The following is a 22456-nucleotide window of genomic DNA, read 5'->3' as shown; positions in this document are numbered from 1 at the left end:
CTATCTTAAATGCACTCAGAACACTGATATTAGCCTACAGATGCCAAAGCATCTAACATAAAGCCTATTTTAAGTGTTGAATGTCTCATGTAATTAATTTATTGAATACTATACTGCAAGTGAAAAACCATGGTTGTATGGGTACCTGAAGTACAGTTTCCAATAAATGTGTATCACTTTCTCATCAACATACAGTCAAAAAATCATAAATTGAACCATCATAAGTTGGGGACTATTTGTACTCTCAAGTCTCACGGCACTACACGTGCACCAGCCACAGCAAACTTTCAGTACAGTTAGGCTGACTTTTCCTCATATCCCTGAAAGCACACGTGCAACTCCCCCCAAAAGAAAATCTTCACAAAAGGCAAATTAAAAAATTAAAACTTATTTTTTAAAAATTCATCTCACCACATTCCGAAGCAAAAAACAGCTAATTCTTAAGAGTCACCAACCTTTAAATTATCCATCCCATGCCCTTCATGTCTGTGGATAAGCAAAAGTCAAGTTTTAAGGGGACAGATCCCATACATGTCATGGAGTAATGATATAACAAAAGAAATGGAAAGATCTGCATTCAGCAACCCCATTATATTACAGGTAGAGAAAAGCTGAGACCCAGAGAAAAGTCCCACCAAGACCCAGAGTAACAACTTTTACCTGCCAGGCAATGGGCTAAATACACTTATCATAACAACGAATTCTCATAATACCCCCATGAGGCAAGTAAATCATAAATACCTATTATACAAATTAAGAAGGTGAGGCACAGAATGGTTAAATAACTTGCCCAAGGAGGCACAGCTAACAAGTGGTAGAGCTGGCATTTGAACCCACGCAGTTTGACCCCAGAACTTTCGCTATATATATCATCTCTTAACTTAGACATCTTGGACCTTATACTTAGAAGGGGTATGGCTAGGATAAGGCAAAAATTTTAAACATTTAAAAATACTCTGGGGAGGGAGGGAGATCTAAAAAACCAAAATGCAAATCCCAAGACTTAAAACTACAAATGTAAGACTTGGATGCTTAAAGCAGAATACAGAACCCCACAAGAAAGGAGAGATATCACAAAACATATTTTATTACTAGTTACTGCATGTGTCCCTTAAAGAACTAAAACACCAACATCTGAGCCAAAAGTAAGGCTAAAAATAGGCATTTACAGCAAGCTTTGGAAAGCTTTTAGTTTGCTTATGAGGTACTCATTTCTGTAGACTCCCAAAAACATATGCATCACAGAACACAAAAATTCCCAAGACCACACAGCCACTCCACTAGTGTCACATTTAAATTGGTCGAAGCTGTAAATAAAACCAGGGCTGGAAAAGCACTTCAGAGATTCATGTAGACTCCAGAGAAAGTGCCACCATCTAGCCTTATAAGACTGACAGCCCAATCACAGAATTCTCTCTCAAAATACACACAAGTCCTAACAACAAGCTTAGAGAGAGAAGCTACGGAATTAACTTGAGTTAGGCTGTCAAAACCTATTCCAAAGGTTCTAAACCAACGAGTAGACACTCTCTTACCTTAAGATTCCAAAAAACAATAACAGAGCAAATCTACCCTTACTGAGAATTTTGCTTTGGGCAATTAAAGCAAGTCAGCTTCTCCACTCAGAGGAAAAGGTGAGATGCCAGCCAAGCTGTCTTCTTCCCACGATCAATAACCCCAGTGACGCACACTATCAAGGGCTCCTGGACTTACACAAAATGCCAGCTCAGGCACCCAATACCACCTGATGTCATGGCTGATTTAAAACCCACAAGGCAGGTTCACCATTAGCCAAGCAGCAGCCAGGATGAGTAGCCCCATTTAAAAGGAGTGCTCTCTCCCGCGGATGATTATACCCTTTTGAGTTTAAAGAGTGGAGAAGGACCAAAGAGTGTTCTAAAGTTGTTTTCCCTCATTCTGTAGGTGGATAGGAGGGATGTGAAAGAAAACGGAGGTTTCTGCACTGTCTTTTGCATAAGAGGGCTCTGGAAGGGAAAGGGGGGAAGGGAAGGAGGGGAGAAGGAAGAGAACACAGTTTGAGGGACTGTTAGTAAACCCCCAATGTCCTCTCCTCCAAATGAAGCAACCTGAAAAGAAATAAAAATTGCAACATGCTGTTTTCAGGACTGGCTATTCTGGCTTCCCTAGGACTAGCAGTGCTTCTACTTCTTTGACTGTAAAGGCATTAAGCACCCCCTTTATTTTCAATGGTTTAAACCAGTTAGCCTCAATCAGCTACGGCAGGAGAGGAGTTTTTTTTAAAAGCACCAGGGCTACGACCAGAGGCCATCATTCTAACTACAAGACAGTTTCAAACCGACCCACCTCAAACGGACCCAAAACCAAAGAATGGAGACCCGCCCTATGCGCCGGCCGAGGGAAGAGTGGGCGCGCCCCCCCATCCAAGCAGACGATCTATTCTCGGCAAAGGCAGCCCAGGAGCAGACTCCATATTCTGCACCGCCTCTCTCCCCACGCTGACACGGCTCTGCTGGGATTTCCTGCAACCCTTACCTCCCCCTGGAAAGGGGCACGGTCCAAAAGGACCAAAACGCGGAGGAGGGAGAGGGAGGACTCGCGGAGCGCCGGTCGGCAGTCACATGCCGCTCCCCGCGCGGGGAGGCACCACGTTGTCCCGGCTGCAGAGGAATGCCGGGAAGGGGGGACGCGCACACACCCGCGCCGCGCACACGCACACTCGGCGCCGCGGGCCCGCACCCGCCTGCCACCCCCAGCGCCGCGGCCCGCGCCGAACGCCGAGGCCGAGCGACCCGCGGGACGCCGGCGCGGCGCATGGCGCCCAACTGTCACCCGCCCGCCCAGCCGGGCCACTCCCTCCCCCGCCGCCACACGCCCCTCAAGTCGCCGCAGGCCCCTCACCCGCCTCACATTTTCCGCCAACCTCCTAACTGGCTCCCCCAGCACACTCGCCGTCCGGCTCCTTGTTAAGGCGGAAGGTGCCCGGGATCGGGGAGGGAAACCACCGAATTCGGTAGCACGATGGGTTTCTTCTCTCCATAACTAACCCTTCAACCCGTCTCCAAATGGCGATTCTACCGCCCAAGATCATCTCCCCGAGAACAAAACTTGTTAACTTTTAATCCCCGAATCCGTGCGGCCGGCATGTACTCCGCGCCGGGCACTGGGTTGCCCATGACATATGCTCACTAAACATTTACAACATGGGGACGCTCGCAACGCTACCAAAACGGGGAGCGCCGGGCGGGGTGGGAAGAGGGGCTTCCCAAGGAAGGTTCAAACCAGAAACCGTCTCCTACACCAGCATGCGGTGGGGATCGTTTCACTGAAACCAGCGCCCACCCTCTGCCGACGAGGTAGGCCCGGATCACACCGTTGCCCACTAACCGCTGAGGCCCAGGCGGTGGCCGCAGCCTCCCGGAGGCCGGGTCCTCGGGCAGGGGCAGATCCCTGAGTGTGCGGTTGGGGGAGGGCGCGGCGACCAGGATCAACCAGGAGGCAATTTAAAAAAGTCCCGAGTCACCATGACCGGTAGCGGACCCCGGGGCCCTGGAGGTGCTGGGGGAGGGGACTCCCATGTCCCCGGAAGAGGCCCCCGGGCCCAGGAGGGCGAGGAGGGAAACCCACCTGGGGGGGACTGTCCGTTCACGGTGGTCAGGACCGGCTGCAATGCGTTCTTAGTCCACGGGTTCACCTTGGGCGGGGGGGCTTCCACGAAGTCCCGGCGCCCCGCGCCCGCGGCTCCGGCAGCTCCTCCGCCAGCGCCTGGCTCGCCGCCGCCCTCCTCCCCGTCGCTGACGGCCGGGCCTTCGGCGCCGGGCAGCTGCAGCGGCCGCGGGCTCTCGCGCTCCTGCTGCCCGGTGCCCTCCTTGAGCGGCTTGGCGCAGGGCGGCCGGGGTCTCCGAGCGCCGCTGTCCGGCTCCCCCCCGCGGACGTCGTTTGCCCCGGGCTCGCCCTTGCCCTCGGGCGCCGGCGGCGGCTTCTTCCTCACTAGCCCCCCGTGCTCTTCGGCCTGCAAGAGCGGGGCGCCCCCAGGCAGGAGCGGCTCCACCTGAGTGGCCATCTGCGCGCCCGCCCCCCCGGAGAAGCCGGGCGCGCCCGAAGCTGCCTCCCCCGCCTCGAACTTGGCTAGCACAGCGCCCGCGACGCCTTCCTCCGGGGCGCCGGGCCCCAGTCCCTGCGGAGAAGGGTCGGGGTTCACGCGAGGTGCGGCCCCCTCCCAGTTAGATGCAGCCGCCGTAAATCCGAGGCCCACTAGCGGGGCGGGGGGGGAGGAAGGCCCCCCACTCTGCGGTCCAGGCCTCCTTGGCGTGCGTCCCCCCCCGCCCGTTCCTCGCAAGACGCCCCCACCCCGAGCCCAGCAGGCTTCTAGTCCCGTCCCTCCCTCCCCCCCGCCCCCGGGGCGGCCCGGGCTTCCCGGCTCGGGGGCTGCAGCAATATGGACGGACGGGGGAGAGGCGCGGCGAGCCGAGCAGACCACGCGATCCGCGGCAGGCGGCGGGCGGGCGCGCGCCTCACGACGCGGCGGGCGAGGGGGGACGGCGCAGCGGGGGCGCGCCCGCCGGCCGGGCCCTGGGCGACGGGCGGGCAGGAGGCGGCGGGAGCGCGCGCGCACGGCTCCGCGGTCCTGCCCCTCGCCCCGCCCCTCGTCTCCGATTCCTCAGAGCACCTCCCGGGCTGGGGGTAGGGACACTCAGACCGGACGGGGGCGAGCACGTGCCTGATGCAATTCGGGAGTTGTAGGTGGGGGCGCTGAGGGGGATAGGAGAGAAGGCTGGGCGAGGAGGGGAGGTGTCTTAAAGGGCCAGCGCGTGAGAGCGGCCTCAGGTGGAGCACATGGGACCGGGCCACGCGGGCGGCAGGGCCTGCCCGCGCTCTTTAGGCTGGGTGTCAGATTCAGGGGAAGGATCCATTAATGTCATTCCTGACTTCCGGGAGACCGAAGGAGGACCCTCATCCGTCCCGAGGACGCACCAACGCTGCCCCTTCCCCTGTGCGCGGCTGGCCTAGCCCCTTCGGTCCCCGCCCGGGTGACCTTGGTTGGGTGAGCCGTCCGCACCTCAGCGGGTTGTGCTCCGCGCTTCGCCGCCGCCGGGCCTGGCCCCGACGCTACCCGGAGATGGGTTCGACTCCGGGCCTGGAAGGCGATTCCTTAGCCCTTGAGGGCAGCGGGCGCCTAGGAAGTGGGAACGGAATTACCAAAGCCCTCACCCAGACCAGGCCCTTCTCCCCACCGCGAAACCTTGTATTTATGGGCAGAAAATGTCTTTTCTTTTAAGTGGATGTCGTTTTTTTCCTCAAGAATTGCTTTGGGCGGAGTTGAACCATCCCTGGATTGGGACTTCTGAGATCTGAGATTTTATCCTGGCCCTGCCCCTTACCATCTGCAGCAGTGACTTCCAGCTTCGTGGGCCTCAGTTTCACTATTGTAAAATGAAGGAACAACGTATGACAGCAGTTTCAAACTTCAATGTACATTCTAGTCAATAAATACTTACTGACCTCGTACTGTGGGGGCCTTGCAGGGTTCTAGGAAACGGGTTTGGTATAAACCAGGCTAACGAAGTCCCTATCCTCATGGAATTTATTCTAAGGTGGGGAAAGAGACAATAAAAAAGTGATAAACAAATTATTGTCTAGTATCTATGAAAATAGTTAAACTGTGGTAATCAGTTAAACTAGATGGGCTACTTTTGTTTGGGTGATAAGGGAAGACTTCTTTGAACGCACATGCCAAAGTATTAGGAATCAGGCTCGGTCTGGGACTGGACCTAGAAATCTGCGTGTCTAGCAAGATCCCTTTGGTGCTTATGACTTCACTTAGAGAAGTCCTGGCTTCTGACTGGCTGTGATCCCACGTGCTCACATAACATAACAGCCTGGAATGTTGGCCATCTCCAAAACAAGAATTAGAGCACACAACCTGCTGGATCTAGGAGAAGACTGAATGAAAAGCCTCTTGGAACTGCCCCAGCCAGCAAGGCTGAGCTGTAGGATTGTTGTAACCTGTATAGGGGAGAAGTACTGGTAGGGATAGCCGGGTAATACCATGTCTAATTCCAACTCTTGGGTTATTCAGCCTCCAAACCTTGGCCAGCTAACCGCACTTCCCTGGACCCCTCTCCTGGCGGAAAAATGGGGGTAAATAATGCCTGACTTGCTTCCACCCTCTGAGCTCCTGTGAAGGGTCAAGTGAGACAATGTTAGTCAAGGTGCTGTGTAAATTTTATAGACAAGCCAGTACTTCAAAAGAGGTACCAAGGAAGGTAATGTTACTCAATGAATTGCACCAGGAATCTACTAAGTGCATTACGTGTACTCTTAATCAGAAGGTAAATTATTGCACATTGCCACTGGAATGCACTATTTATTTATTTGAAGAGATAAAGTCTGTCACACCCAGGCTGGAGTGCAGTGGTGTGATCATGGCTTACTGCAGCCTCAAATTCCTGGGCTCAAGCTATCCTCCTACCTCAGCCTCCGAAGTAGCTAGGACCACAGGCACGTGCCACCATGCACAGCTTTATTTTTAAAAATTTATTGATAAATATTACCTGAAGAGATTATTCACTCTAGACCCTCTCTAAACTTTGTTAATAGGGGACATAATTATTATTGTTGGTCGTTCTTTTTGTAATTGGAGGTAGAGAAGTACCCTTCCCTGACCCCTGAGAACTTGTGAGGGTACGATGGCACTATGTGGACAAGAAACTCGTTCATGCTACTCCGCAGTCAGAGACAGGGTTGAACAAGCATGGCCAGGCCCTGCTGTGTAGAGAGTGGAGGGGTATTGAGATCTGCCTACCCTGGACCTGCCCCAGAGAGAGGAAAACTAGGGCCAGAGAAAGTAAGAGACCTGTGTGAAACATCTTTTTTTTTTTTTTTGACTCTCACTCTGTTGCCCAGGCTGGAGTGCAGTGGCGGGATCTCAGCTCACTGCAACCTCCGCCTCCCGGGTTCAAGCAATTCTCCTGCTTCAGCCTCCTGAGTAGCTGGAATTACAGGCGCCCGCCACTACACCCGACTAATTTTTGTATTTTTAGTAGCAACAGGGTTTCACCATAATGGCCAGGCTGGTCTGAAACTCCTGACCTCAGGTGATCTGCCCAACTCAGCCTCCCAAAGTGCTGGAATTACAAGCGTTAGCCACCATGCCTGGCTGAGACAACATCTTACACTTAGAAGCTGTTAGAACTGGAAAAAGGAATCATAATGATTACTCATTTTCCTTGTTTTGCAGATGAAGAAACCAAAGTTCAGAAAAGTAAAGTTCCTGCCTGGGCACGGTGGCTCAAACCTGTAATCCCAGCACTTTGGGAGGCTGAGGCGGGCATATCACCTGAGGTCATGAGTTCGAGACCAGCCTGGTCAACATTGTGAAACCCTGTCTCTACTAAAAATAAAAAAATTAGCTGGGCATAGTGGCGCACACCTGTAATCCAAGCTACTCAGGAGGCTGAGGCACGAAAATTGCTTGAACCCAGGAGGCAGAGCTTGCAGTAAACTGAGACTACCCCCACTGCACTCCAGCCTGGGTGACAGAGCAAAACTCTATCTCAAAAAAAAAAAAGAAAAGAAAAAAAAGAAAAAGAAAAGTAAATTTCCTTACCCAAAGTCACACAGCAGAGTCTAACAGAGCCAGGTCTCATACCTGAATCTCTTTATCCTAAATCTAGTAGCTTTTTCTATGTTAAAATAATGAAACTGGGTCTGGGCACAGTGACTCACACCTGTAATCCCAACACTTTGAAAGGCCAAAGCAGGAGGATCGCTTGAACCCAGGAGTTAGAGACCAGCCTGGACAATACAGTGAGACCCTATCTCTATTTTTTTTAAAGTTTTAATAAAAAAAGATGGAGCCGGGTGCAGTGGCTCACGCCTATAATCCCAGCACTTTGGGAGGCCGAGGCGGGTAGATCACAAGGTCAGGAGATCAAGACCATTCTGACTAACACGGGGAAACCCCGTCTCTACTAAAAGTATTTAAAAAATTAGCCGGGCGTTCTGGCGGGTGCCTGTAGTCCCAGCTACTCAGGAGGCTGAGGCAGGAGAATCACCTGAACCTGTGAGTGAGCCAAGATTGCGCCACTGCACCCCAGCCTAGGCGACAGAGCGAGACTCTGTCTCAAAAAAAAAAAAAAAAAAAAAAAAGATGGAATTGGGATTTGAATTCAGGTTTTTTTGATTCCTAACCAACTATCATATTCTATATGCATATATTTCTAAATACAGTCATCCTCCCTTATCCTAGTGTATGCCTGAAACTCCAAATAGTACCAAACTCTATATATACTATGTTTTTCCTACATATACATACCTATAATAAAGTTTAATATATAAATTAGGCACAGTAAGAAATAAACAATAATAATAAAATAGAACAATTATAACAATAGACTGTAATCAAATTTATGGCTGGGCGCAGTAGCTCATGCCTATAATCCCAGCACTTTGAGAGGCCAAGGCAGGCAGATCACGAGGTCAGGAGATCGAGACCATCCTGGCCAACACGGTGAAAACCCATCTCTACTAAAAATAAAAAAACATTAGCTGGGTGTGGTGGGCGCCCGTAGTCCTAGCCACTCAGGAGGCTGAGGCTGGAGAATGGCATGAACCTGGGAGGTGGAGCTTGCAGTGAGCCGAGATCACGCCACTGCACTCCAGCCTGAGTGACAGAGCGAGACTCTGTCTCAAAAAAAAAGTAAAAATAAATAAAATTTATGTAACTGTGCTCTTTCTCTCTCAAAACATCTTATTGTATATAATATTTTCTGACTACAGTTAACCACAGGTAACTGAAACATCAGGAAGCAAAACCACAGATAAGAGGGGACTACTATACTAGTCATGATCAAATAGTCAGGAATAGCTACTTTTATTGAGTAACTAGTATACACTAGGTTCTATGGGAAATACTTGACATTCATTATCTCATTTAATCCTCATGATAACCCAGTGGGATAGTTATTATTTCCCTAAATGTCTACTGAGCCCCTACTATGTGCCAGGCTCTACAGGCTAGGTCCTGGAATGGTTATTGTCTTCAAATTACAAAGGAAGGCAGCTGAAATTCAGAAAAGAAAGTAAAGTGGGTGCTCAGCATCACAGGCAGCAGCTAACTATCAGAGTGGGGTGTTCCAGGGTGTTCTATATCTCCAGGCCTTGTTCTTGCTCACTGCACCACTCTGTACAGCCTACCTCTCTTCCCTCCATTGCCATATCCATGGAGAATCCCTCAAATACTTAGGCCTCAGGAAGATACCAAACAAGGTGAATCCTATCTTTCTAAAGGGTAAACTCTAATTAGAGGAACCAAATAATTGAGCAATATTTAACCTGCGGCCAAAAAAAAAAAGAGAGGCCAAAAAAAGAGACAAAATATGCTTTAGGCAGAAAGTGACAAAGATGAGGCTAACTTGTGCCTAGAGTTTAAACACATCATGTGCTTAAACACTAGGCCAGGTGCTGTGTATCACGCCTGTAATCCCAGCACTTTGGGAGGCAGAGGTGGGAGAATTGCTTGAGCCCAGGAATTTGAGACCCACCTGGGCAACATAGTGAGACCCTGTCTCTATAAATAAATAAATAAATAAATAAATCGTGGTGGCACATGCCTGTAGTCTAAGCTACTCAGGAGGCTTTGGTGGGAGGATTGCTGAGCCTGGGAGGTAGAGGCTGCAGTGAGCTGTGATTGCATCCCTGCATCCTAGCCTAGGCAACAAAGCGAGACCAGACCTTGTCTCAAAAAATGAAACCCACCAAATTAATAAAATGGGTCCAAATACCTATTTGGACTGGGCCGTGGTGGCTCATGCCTGTAATCCGAACACTTTGGGAGGCCAAAGCAGGTGGATCTCTTGAGCCCAGGAGTTCAAGGTAGGTCTGGGCAACATGACGAAACACCATCTCTACAGAAAAATACAAAACATTCCCAGCACTTTGGGAGGCCGAGGCGGGCGGATCACGAGGTCAGGAGATCAAGACCATCCTGGCTAACACGGTGAAACCCCGTCTCTACTAAAAATACAAAAAAAATCAGCCGGGCTTGGTGGCCGGCGCCTGTAGTCCTAGCTACTCCAGAGGCTGAGGCAGGAGAATGGCGTAACCCGGGAGATGGAGCTTGCAGTGAGCCGAGATCGCACCACTGCACTCCAGCCTGGGTGACAGAGTGAGACTCCATCTCAAAAAAAAAAAAAAAATTATCTGGGCATGGTGGCATACACCTGGAGTCCCAGCTACTGGGGAGGTTGAGGTGGGAAGATCACCTGAGCCTGGGAAGTTGAGACCGCAGTGAGCCATGATTGCGCCACTGTACCCCAGCCTGGGGAACCCAGTGAGACCCTGTCTCAAAAACAAAACAAAACAAAAACCTATTTGTAATTAATTATATTCTTGTTTGCTCCTTGTGCAGACAACTTCCTAAAGAGAGAGCAGGCTGTGTGAGAGACTGGAGAGCTGGGGGAATTGATTTATAACCTGGGTCCCATCTCCAAGTTTGCTGAATGACTTTGGGCATCCTCCTGAGCCTTCCATCCACAAAACAGGAAGCATATCTGCCCGTCTGGCTTATGAGCAGGAAGAAAATACAAAGTTTACATGAAATTTTATTCCATTGGAGGGGGAGCAGTGAATAGGTAAAGAAAGGAGGAATGGTTCCTTATCTGTGCTTATTATAAAGGAAAATTTAACATGCTTGGATATGTACTACTTTTATTCCCTTTGAGTTTGGTTTTCCAAAGAGCCTTGTGTTTCTGGAAGAGCTTGGGCTAATCACTTACTTCTTCTGCTATGGGGCCCCTTGGGTATGAAGCCTCTTACACTGACACAAAGTGAGTGGGGTTAGCAAAGGGAGGGGCCTTGGCGAAAACAGTGCCAGCTGGGGAGTGTTTTTCAAGATCCTGAAGACACTTGGGCCTTCTGGCACACATCACATAATTATTTCAGTTCTTGGGAAGAGGCTCAGCCAGGATCTCCTCTTGTGAAGTAGATGTAAACGGCAATAGCTAACATACAAGGAGGAGGTGGGGTGGGGACTGACTATTTCCATAATTCCTCGTTTAACCCCCAGGCCAATCCTTTTCCATGACTATCCCCACTTTACAGATGAGAAAGGAGGCTCAGAGGAAGAGGGGTGGTCAATGAGGAGGATGGTTTGCAATGAAGAAGGTCTGATAAATAACTTTTAACACACTCACCCCTCTGAGTTGGAAACAAGCACCATCCCAGCCTCTTCTCATCAGTTCTACCTATGCAGCCTCTTCTCCCATCCCCACTACCCTCCCTGGAGTTTTGTACTTCCCAAGTTGTCCCGTGATGGGCTTCCTCACTAACTGTACTCCCACTGTGATCCAGTCTACCACACTTGTCTGTGTCAGCTCTCTGGCTCTGTGATGGACTCAGACCCTGCCTCTGCTTTGAATCTCCACATTCACACCCAGCACAGCCTGACCCTAACTAAACTTCCTGTCCTACTGCCTTCCAGCACACACCCTACACTCCAGCAACAGTGGACCACTCACTGCTTCTTTAACTCAGGAAATATGTATTGAGCATCTACAATGTACCAGATACTGCTAGGCCCTGGACATAGAAAAGTAAGCAAGACAGACGTGTTCCCTACTTCCCAGAAGTTTCCCATGTAAACCCCTGTGGGCTCCGTGTTTTCCTGCCTCTATTCATATAACACAGCTATTAATAGTGAGGTCATGACTGTGAATCCTGGCTCAACTACCTTGTGACTTTAGGTAAATATTTAACTTCTCTCTAAGCCTCAGTTTCCCCATCTGTAAATTGGAGATGATAATTCTACTTCTCTCATAGAGCTTTCAGTGAGCCTTAAGTGAGATGTGTTTAATAGCACAATGACATTTATAGCAGAGTATATGCTAAGTAATATTCCTTTTCATTACTTTTATTATTACCAATAACACCTTTCCATTTCCACTTGTCCTGAATTCTACTTGTCCTTCAAGGATCAGCACCAAATGTCAACTTCTTCACAAAATCTTATTTAATCTCCATAGTTAAAGTAGATTTCTCTGAACTCTTATCTTCTAGTGGCAGTTTTCCTAAAACATATATTTTTCATTTTCTCTACTCAGTTATGGTTACTTATGAGAACGCCTTGTTCATAAGTAACCATAAGGCAGGGATTATACCTTATTCATCTTAGTGTTCCTTGGAGTACTTATCAATGGTCACGAACAGGCCCTCAGTCTTTTCTGAACAAAGGAATAAATGAATGAATACAGGATCACTCCTGATTGCATCAATGTTTTGGCAACCAGAGCAACACTGTCAAGGGCCAAGTGCTAAATTATATTTATATATATATGTCTTTTGTAAATGATAAAATATAATATAAAAATAAAATAGGCTAACTTTAGCAAACTGGAAAATTTTTTTAGGCTGGGCACAATGGCTCACAACTGTAATCACGGCACTTTGGGAGGCCAAGGATGGGGAATCCCTTGAGACCAGGAGTTCAGGACAAGCCTGGACAATATACTAAGACCCCGTCTTTAAGAAAAATAAAAAAGAGGCCGGGCGCGGTGGCTCAATCCTGTAATCCCAGCACTTTGGGAGGCCGAGGCGGGTGGATCACGAGGTCAGGAGATCGAGACCATCCTGCGTAACACGGTGAAACCCCGTCTCTACTAAAAAAATACAAAAAACTAGCCGGGCGAGGTGGTGGGCGCCTGTAGTCCCAGCTACTCGGGAGGCTGAGGCAGGAGAATGGCATAAACCCGGGAGGCAGAGCTTGCAGTGAGCTGAGATCCGGCCACTGCACTCCAGCCTGGGCGACAGAGCGGACTCCGTCTCAAAAAAAAGAAAAAAAAAAAAGAAATTACCTGAGTGTGGTGCCGCATATCTATAGTGCAAGACTGAGACAGAAGGATGGCTTGAGCCCAAGAGTTTGAGGTTGCAGTGAGCCATTGATCATGCCATTGCACTCCAACCTGGGTGACAGAGGGAGACACTGTGTCTTTTTCTTTTCTTTTCTTTTCTTTTTTGAGACGGAGTCTCGCTCTGTCGCCCAGGCTGGAGTGCAGTGGCACAATCTCAGCTCACTGCAGTCTCCGTCTCCCCGGTTCAAGCTATTCTGCCTCAGTCTCCCAAGTAGCTGGGATTACAGGCATGCGTAACCATGCCTGGCTAATTTTTGCTTTTTTTGAGATGGAGTTTCACTTTTGTTGCTCAGGCTGACGTGCAATGGCACAATCTCGGCTCACCGCCACAAACTCCGCCTCCCAGGTTCAAGCAGTTCTTCTGCCTCAGTCTCCCGAATAGCTTGGATTACAGGTGCCCGCGAACACGCCCAGCTAATTTTGTATTTTTAGTAGAGATGGGGTTTCGCCTTGTTGGTCAGGCTGGTCTCCAACTCCCGACCTCAGGTGATCCACGCGACTCAGTCTCCCAAAGTGCTGGGATTACAAACATGAGCCACCGCACCTGGCCTAATTTTTGTATTTTTAGTAGAGACAGGGTTTTGCCATGTTGGCCAGGCTGGTCTCGAACTCCTGACCTCAGGTGATCCACTATGGCCATCTTTTTTTTTTTTTTTTTAAAGACAGTCTTGCTCTGTCACCCAGGCTAGAGTGCAATGGCACCATGTCAACTCACTGCAACTTCCGCCTCCCGTGTTGAAATGATTCTCCTGCTTCAGTCTCCCAAGTAGCTGGGATTACAGGTGCCCGCCACCTCGCCAGGTTAATTTCTGTTTTGTTTGTTTGTTTGTTTGTTTGTTTTGAGACGGAGTCTCGCCCTGTCGCCCAGGCTGGAGTGCAGTGGCACAATCTCGGCTCACTGCAACCTCTGCCTCCCAGATTCAAGCAATTCTCTGCCTCAGCTTCCCAAGCAGCTGAGATTACAGGTGCCCAAACGCCTGGGTAATTTTTGTATTTTTAGTAGAGACAGTGTTTCACTATGTTGGCCAGGCTGGTCTCGACCTCCTGACCTCAAGTGATCTGCCTACCACAGCTTCCCAAAGTGCAGGAATTACAGGTATGAGCCAGTGCATCCAGCCCATTTTTTTTATTTCAGTTTTTTAGTAGAGACACTCTATTTTATCCAGGCTGGACTTGAACTCCTGAACTTGAGTGATCCTCACGCCTTGGCTTCCCAAAGTGCTGGGCTTACAGGCATGAGTCACAGTGCCCAGCCAGTGACCCACTTGCTGTTTGGATCACCCTGTATTTTCCAAAGGGCTTTCATGGAGACAGGATAGACATGATTATCTTTGGTTGGCAGCCGAAGAACTGAGGCCTACAGAAGTTAAGTGACTTGCTCCAGGGTGCCAAGGCAGCAGAATCAAGATCAGAACCCAGGTATCACCCCTCCCATTCCAGATCGTGACACCACATCACAAGAGACATAGATAGTACTCATAGAAAACGCAAAAACCACACAGTTGGACGAACTCAGGTAACCATGTTTGAGCATTCCATGGTCAAGAAACATCCAAGTTCATAGAGACAAGTGGAAATCAGAAGCCAAAATGAGGGCATAAGGAAATTTCTTCGCAACATGAGCATAACTAGTCCCTGGGTGAGACTGCCTGAGAGAACCGTCACTCAGTCAAATATGGGAGCCAAGCTCCAAGACAGAAGGGCCCAGCCCTAGAGACTAGTGTGGAAACAATAAAGGACAAGACATCGTCCCTGCACCTGGAAACAAAACTCCCTATACCAGCACGTTGTTCTCCTCACAGACCATTTGCCTGTCCTTCACATGTGGCACAGAAAAATGGGGAAAGGGTTTGATGTCAAAAGAGTTGGGTTTAGGCCGGGTGTGGTGGCTGACGCCTGTAATCCCAGCACTTTGGGAGGCCGAGGTGGGTAGATCACGAAGTCAGGAGATTGAGACCATCCTGGCCGGCCAACATAGTGAAACCCCATCTCTACTAAAAATACAAAAATTAGGTGGGCATGGTGGTGCGTGCCTGTAATCCCAGGTACTTGGAAGGCTAAGGCAGAAGAACACTTGAACTAGGGATTCGGAGGTTGCAGTGAGCCGAAATCGCACCATTGCACTATAGCCTGGTAACAGAGTGAGACTCCGCCTCAAAAAAAAAAGAAAAAAAAGTTGGGTTTAGGCCCAGCTTTGCCCACTTCCTAGCTGCATGACCTCAGGCAAGTCACTTTGTTTCTCTGAGTTTCAGTGTCTCCATCTGTAAAATATCAGAAAGGGAATTGCTGGGTAAAATTCATTATGTCTTTGAGAGGATTAAATGAGCCAATATTTATGAAAGCGTTCAATAGTCTCAGCTCTGCCACCTACCAGCTTTGTAACCTTGGGCAAATTCCTTTGTGTCTCTCTGCCTCAGTTTTCTCCTGTGTAAAATGACGACGATAAAAGCACCTACCCCTGCACCCCTAAGGATTATTGTAGGGATTGAATTAATACACCCAAAGTACTCAGAACAGTGCTTGATATATAGTGAGTACTGAATAAATGTTTGCTATTATCGTAAAGGGGGTAGTGGTCACTGGCATAGAGTCAGGAGAAGTATTCTTCAAATCCCACAAAGAAGGTGGAACAAGTGCCTCCCCATTTTAAAGATGAGGACACTGAGGCTCAGAAAGATGAGGTGTTTTATCTGAAGTCATACTGCTAGTTGGTGGAAACTCCAGGGCTTGTAAAGATTGCATATCCAAAAGGCCAGGTGCGGTGGCTCATGCCTGTAATCCCAGTACTTTGGGAGGCTGAGGCAGGCAGAGATCACGAGGTCAGGAGATTGAGACCATCCTGGCTAACACGGTGAAACCCCGTCTCTACTAAAAATACAAAAATGAGCTGGGAGTGGTGGCGTGCTGCCTGTAGTCCCAGCTATGCGGGAGGCTGAGGCAGGAAAATCGCCTGAACCAGCGAGGCGGAGGTTGCAGTGAGCTGAGATGGTGCCACTGCACTCCAGTCTGGTGACAGAGCGAGGCTCTGTCTCAAAAAAAAAAAAAAAAAAATTGCATGTCCAATGCCCTTTCCCCTGCAGATAATATTCCAGCTGTTGCAACCTGTCAGTCCTCTGGCCAATTTCAGCCCACAGGCACATTTTGTTTGGTCCACATAGTATTTTTTAAATTGAATTTAAATGTGATTAGATGGGCCCAGCAAACACTAGTGAGCCTCAGGCCCCACCCCTCCTCTGGTGTTACTCCCAGCACACTTTAACTAGTGTTACACCTGCACAAACTAATGCCATACCAGTCGTTAATATATGGAACAGACAAGTTCAGGAGACTAAAGAAGAGGCAGAGTATCATAGGTGAGAGTGGGAGGAAAGAGGTAGTCAGGGAAGCCTTCCTGGAGGTACCTGGACTTCAATTAGGACTTAAAACTGGGAAGTAGGATTTGCTGAGATTAAAAAGGAGGGCAGGAGATAGGGCAGATTGTTTTAGCATTTGGTGACCTTCGGATATGTTTATGATCCTCCCCTGCCAAGGCTTCCCCCAGGCCTTTCCTTTGGTAGAGGACAGGAAACAAATGAGCTGCCCTTTATCCCAGTTGAGGCCATGTGACCTAGGAGATCCAGAATCAATACAAATTGTCATTGTTTGTTGATTAATTGGTCTGTGCCATCATCTCTGAGGACTTAGCACTGTGCAAGGCACTTGGAGAAAGCTGAAATCACATGAGCCAAAGTATAAACTATAGCCCTGGCTGGGTGTGGTGGCTCATGCTTGTAATCCCAGCACTTTGGGAGGCCGAGGCAGGAGATTCACTTGAGATGGGGAGTTGGAGACCAGCCTGGCCAACATGGTGAAACTCCATTTCTATTAACAATACAAATATTAACTGAGCGTGGTGGTGGGCGCCTGTAATCCCAGCTACTTGGGAGGCTGAGGCAGGAGAATCGCTTGAACCTGGGAGGCAGAGGTTGCAGTAAGCCCAGATCGTGCCACTATACTCCAGCCTGGGCAACAGAGTGCGACTCTGTCTCTAAACAAACAAACAAACTATAGGCCAGAAGCAGTGGCTCACTCCTTTAATCCCAGCACTTTGGGAGGCCAAGGCGGGTGGATCACCTGAGGTCAGGAGTTCGAGACCAGCCTGGACAAGCTGGTGAAACCCTATCTCTACTAAAAATAGAAACATTAGCTGGGCATGGTGGCCGGCACCTGTAATCCCAGCTATTCGGGAGGCTGAGGCAGGAAAATCGCTTGAATTTGGGAGGTGGAGGTTGCAGTGAGCTGAGATTGCACCATTGCACTCCAGCCTGGGCAACAAGAGTGAAACTCCGTTTCAAAAAAATAAATAAATAAAAATAATAAACTATAGCCCTTGCCGTTAATAATAAAAGTAATAATGATAATGACAATAGCTAGCATTTATTACACCATTATGATAGTGGATAGTGGAGTTTTTTGCTAAGGGTGGCACTTTTCAAGGAGCGTTTCCCAGAATATGATTAAATATATGCGAAGATGTAGTCCATCATCAAATCATTCTGGGAAACATTGGGTTAAGCAATGTTAAATGAGTGTTTGGCTGCAGGACATCTCCAAGACTTTAACATTCATATTCAGTCTCTTAAGAAAGGGGTAATGATTTGCAGCATTCCCCAAACTCTTGTGAGGTAGAACAAGAAACATCGCCTCAGGTTTGTCATATTGCTTCCCTTTCGGCTGGGGCAGTACCAGGCAGTGAGATATAGGAAAAGGGCTGCTTTCTAGTTCTGGCTCTATTGCTACTTCCTATGGGACCAAGAAAAGTTCCTTTTCTTCTTTGGACCTCAATTTTCCTATTTCTAAAAAGCCTGAATGTTCTGGAAGTTTCTTCCCATCCTAGAAACTATTTTTTTCTTTTTTCTTTTTCTTTTCTTTTCTTTTCTTTTCTTTTTTTTTTTTTTTTTTTTTTTTGAGACAGGGTCTCTGTTGCCCAGGCTGGAGTACAGTGGCATGATCATGGCTCACTGCAGCCTCAACTTCCTTGACTCAAGCAATTATTTCACCTCAGACTCCTGAATAGCTGGAACTACAGGTACAAGCCACCTCATCCAGCTAATTTTTTGTATATATACATTTTTTTGAGACAGGGTCTCGCTCTGCTGCCCAGGCTGGAGTGCAGTGGCATGATCATGGCTCACTGCAAACTTTGCCTCCTAGTTCAAGAGATTTTCATGCCTCAGCCTCCCGAATAGCTGGGATTACAGGCATGTGACACTATGCCTGACTAATTTTATTTTTAATAGAGACAGGGTTTCACCATGTTAGCCAGGCTGGTCTCGAACCCATGGCCTCAAGTGATCCACCTGCCTTGGCCTCCCAAGATGCTGGGATTACAGGCGTGAGCCGCCGGGCCCAGCCACTCTTTTGTATTTTTGTAGAGAAAGGGTTTCATCATGTTGCCCAGGTTTGTCTTGTGCCCAGGCTCCAATTCTAGCAATCTTGATAGTTTCTAACGTTTCCTATCTCTATGGAAAAAAGGATGATCACAGGAGTGAGGTGCAGAAAGGCTGTGGCAAGTTGATGGGGCTGCCTAACTGCCTGTCCCAACAACAGGCATGGATCAGAGAGGTTGGCCAATTTCCACAGTACTTGGATCTGTAGGTCAATTTAAGACATATCTCTAGGTTCCTTAGAAGGAACATGAATGGCCTAATTACCTAATGTGGACAAAATGCATAGAGACTCTAGATAAAGATAAGGAAAAGCTGGGCTGGGCTAATTTTGCATGGGTATCATTGCCTTCTGTGTTTTTTGTAAACTTCCCAGGAGTCCCTCACTTAGGAAAAGCAGGAAATGTTGCAGTATGTCTGCCACTCTCTTAAAAACAAACAAACAAACAACCCTCCCTAACTTTCTATTACAAGAATAAACTCTAGACCTCTCACTTTGGCCCACATACCCTCTATGCTCCAGAACCCATTTACTTCCAGATTTTCTCTGTTTCTTGTCCCTGGCCTTGCTCTGTGCCAGTCCCACAAACACATGGAAACTCATCCCAGCCTGCGGGCCCCTAGGGCATAGTGTTCCCACTGCATTCCCACTCCCCCCACCCACACACAAACACTCGATATTTCGCATTCTTCAAGACTCAGCTTAAACGGCCCCTTCTAGAGGGACCACCCTTGATCAGCCTGGCTGAAGTACTCCATGTTCTCCATAGCACAGATCACAACCTCTGATTTCGTGTGTTTATCTGCTTTTTGTCCATTGCCTCCACTAACGTGTAAGCTCCATGACATTGGAGCACATGGCTATTTTATTCACCTTTAGTAGGCATTCAGTAGGCACTCAGTATGTATTGAAAGAATGCTGCGTGGCCTCTGACAAGCTGCTTTCCCTCTCTGGGACTCTGTAGGCCTATGAGTGAAATGAAGTGGTTAAAAGAGGTGTTACTGAGAGCCCTTGGCGCTCTGACTGCAGCTCTGTGACTAACATCTGGGCCTCAAGCCCAGGAGTGAGCCCGGCGTGTTGCATCTCCACAGTGCTGCACAGAGTACACTGATTTAATCAAGCAGCAAACACCCTGTAATTTAGTGTTCTGCTGTTCCTCCTCCCCAGTCCCTGGACTGGGGACTGTGCTGTCAGATTTCCAGGATGATCCATGCACAGCCACCTGTTCTCCCAGCTCACTTGATCCCAGTGCTCCTGAGGAGAGGATGGTGGGCAGGCTGGGAAAACATTTTCGATCTGGAAGCCCAGGGGCAAGGAGGACTTGTCACTGTCCTGACCTGAAAGGCTAGAATCCACAAGAGATTCATCAAATCCCCTCATTTCTGGAGTAAAAGGGATGCTTGGCCCAGCCCTTTGCCTTAAACCTAACTGTCTTCTAAAGATGCCTCCACCATGATTCCACTTGAAGTGCTCAGAATAGGGACCCTCAGTGCCTTTCAGAGCTGCTCATCTCACCAATGAATGGATTTGTTTAGAAAGTTCTTTAATCAGCAGCATGGTGTAACGCAAGGCAGTGCGGCATAGGGGTGAAAGGCCTGGGCTTCCAGCCAGGCTGCCTGGGTGGAATTCCAGCTCTGCAGCCGACTTGCTGTGTGAGCTTGGGCAAGCCGTAAAACCTCTCTGTGTCTCTGCTTCCTGTAGTATAAAACCGGGAGAATCCTCATTGGGCTGTTGGGAGAATTACAAAGTGTTAATTGACAGGAAGCCTTTGAAAAGTGAAAAATACTACATAAATGTGAGGAATTAATCTCATTTTGTTGGAGAAGCCCTTACTGCTTTTAGCAAGGCAAGTCAGCTTCCACACAACAAAAACAGCTAAACTCAACTTACTTGGCAGATCATGTGCTTTTGGTACTTGCTGTGAATTTGAAGCAAATCCCTTTAGAATCTTCTTTTATTTATGTACTAGAGTTTTAAAAAAAAAAATTGAGAAGGGTTTGATTACAAACATTTAGGTACATTCCTAAAGGATACAAGGCTTGGTTTGGTTTCCTGCCATCTGGTTTATTGTTAAAGTTATTATTTCTCCAGTTTCTCCAAGAATTTGATTGGAAGGATCCAGGTGAGCTGCATTCACTTTGCAAAGGCCAGCAGGACACAGTAACTCTTCAAAATTTCAGGAGATCTTGTGTGACCTTTGCTGAATACCTGCTCTGACATGAGGACCTGGGGCTGGGCAGAAGGTTGGGGGAGGGGAGTCAGCCTTCTCATTGTACAAATCAGAAGCCAAGGCCCAGAGAGGGGAAGGGACTTGCCTAAAATCACACAGCTGTTTAGTGCAGAGGCTTGAATGGGTAAGCAGATCGTTTGACTCCAAATTTCATGCTTTTTCCATCTTGCAATTACTCTAAATAAGCTACTTGTGTGTCCAAATCCTATAATTCATAGGGGTTTACATTTGTCAAAAGTCATTAAAATGTACACTTAAAATCTGCCCAGTGCTTGGCGCAGTGGCTCACGCCTGTAATCCCAGCACTTTGGGAGTCTGAGGTGGGCGGATTACCTGAGGTCAGGAGTTTCAGACCAGCCTGGCCAACATGGTGAAACCTCATCTCTACCAAAAATACAAAAAATTAGCTGGGCATGGTGGCATACGCCTGTAGTCCCAGCTACTCAGGAGGCTGAGGCAGAAGAATTGCTTGAACCCGGGAGGCAGAGTTGCAGTGAACACAGATTGCACCACTGCACTCTAGCCTGGGTGACAGAGCAAGACTCCATCTCAAAAAAAAACAAAAACAAAAACAAACAAACAAAACTGTCTAGTATATTATTGTAAATTTAGCTCAATTTTTAATTTTAAATTATTTATTTATTTTTGTTTTATGTTTCTGTTTTCTAAGACAGAGTCTGTCTTTCTTGTCCAGGCTGGAGAGCAGTGGCATGATCATAGCTTACTGTAGCCTTGACCTCTTGGGCTCAAGAAATTCTCCTGCCTCAGCCTCCCAAAGTGCTGGGATTACAGGCATGACCCAGGTTCAAACGATTCTCCTGCCTCAGCCTCCAGAGTAGCTGGGATTACAGGCATGTGCCGCCAAACCCGGCTAATTTTTGTGTTTTTAGTAGAGACGAGGTTTCATCATGTTGGCCAGGCTGGTCTCGAACTCCTGACCTCAGGTGATCTACCACCTCAGCCTCCCAAAATTACAGGCATGAGCCACCGCACCCGGCTTTGCCTGTTTCTTCTGAGGGTCCAGATTAAGATGCTGACTGATGTGTAGGGCTCAGGTTGTGAGAAAAAGAATGTACAGCTAGCTCTACAATAAGGTGATATTCAGTGTGGTGAGACACACCTCTGGGATCCAAGACTGCTAAGGGAATGGCAGCATCCAATATCCCACACATGCATGGTTTACCATACTGTGTCTATGTCCATCAGATCATGGAGCCGAGGGTGTGTGACTTAGATGTGTCTATGCTGTGCTTCTGACCCATTCTGTTTGTCTTAGGGAGGCACACAGAACCTAAAGGGCCTCCCATTGTCCCTTAGTTTCCTGGAGGAGGTTAACTGAGGGCCGGGAGATGAAGACAAGGATCTGAGAGTTCTCCAGACCCAGCAGTGTGAGTGAAGCTAGGGGAATGTTCAGGGACTAAGAAGGGGAGGGCTGAGGAGGGGCGGTTAGAGCAGAGCTGGAAAGCTGAACAATGAGGACAGCTCATTCACAAGGAGGGGCAGCAGCAGGGAACCGGAAATATCAGAGAAGACCAAAGAGAGAGAGAGAGCAGAAGCTTGGGGAAGACGGTTTTGAGGAGAAAGCAAGTACCAAGTGTTGACCTGCTGCAGCATTACAGAACTAATCACTGTCCTTCAAATTAGGAGTGGTGGAGGTGGGAAAGGCTAATCCACATATCAGAAGATGTTTAATCAGATGAAATTTGCTAAGTTGCAGAACAATTTGTTAGTCATTTATACATAAAAAGAAAAATTCTGGCCGGGTGTGGTGGCTCACACCTGTAATCCCAGCACTTTGGGAGGCTGGGGTGGGCGGATCACCTGAGGTCAGGAGTTCGAGATCAGTCTGACCAACAAGGTGAAACCCCGTCTCTACTAAAAATACAAAAAAATTAGCCAGGCATGGTGGCAT

General features: G+C 48.4%; 1 protein-coding gene and 1 long non-coding RNA gene across 12 annotated transcripts in view; one reads left to right on the top strand and one right to left on the bottom strand.

Moving 5' to 3' along the window:
• LARP1 (La ribonucleoprotein 1, translational regulator) overlaps positions 1 to 22456 on the bottom strand; it is a 140808-nt gene that overhangs the window by 58853 nt on the left and 59499 nt on the right. For 4 of the 11 annotated variants that reach the window (XM_045394444.2, XM_045394447.2, XM_045394445.3 and 1 more), the window contains exon 1: positions 3607 to 4500. The exons of 5 other annotated variants lie outside the window; for them this stretch is intronic. In XM_045394444.2, the coding sequence (XP_045250379.2) occupies positions 3607 to 4042 (436 nt within the window). In that variant the 5' untranslated portion in view covers positions 4043 to 4500. Of the gene's footprint in view, positions 1 to 2514; positions 2652 to 3606; positions 4501 to 22456 lie in introns of those variants that run through there. 2 more of the 11 variants (XM_015452178.3, XM_073994642.1) reach the window with 1 other exon arrangement.
• LOC135971460 (uncharacterized) lies at positions 3170 to 5488 on the top strand. The gene is made up of 2 exons (XR_010587685.2): positions 3170 to 3335; positions 5282 to 5488. It is a non-coding gene; the product is annotated as an uncharacterized lncRNA (long non-coding RNA).

Source organism: Macaca fascicularis, chromosome 6 (genome assembly GCF_037993035.2).
Source record: "Macaca fascicularis isolate 582-1 chromosome 6, T2T-MFA8v1.1".
In the NCBI taxonomy this organism is placed as follows: Eukaryota; Metazoa; Chordata; class Mammalia; order Primates; family Cercopithecidae; genus Macaca; species Macaca fascicularis.
This window is presented reverse-complemented; position numbering and strand designations above follow the sequence as displayed.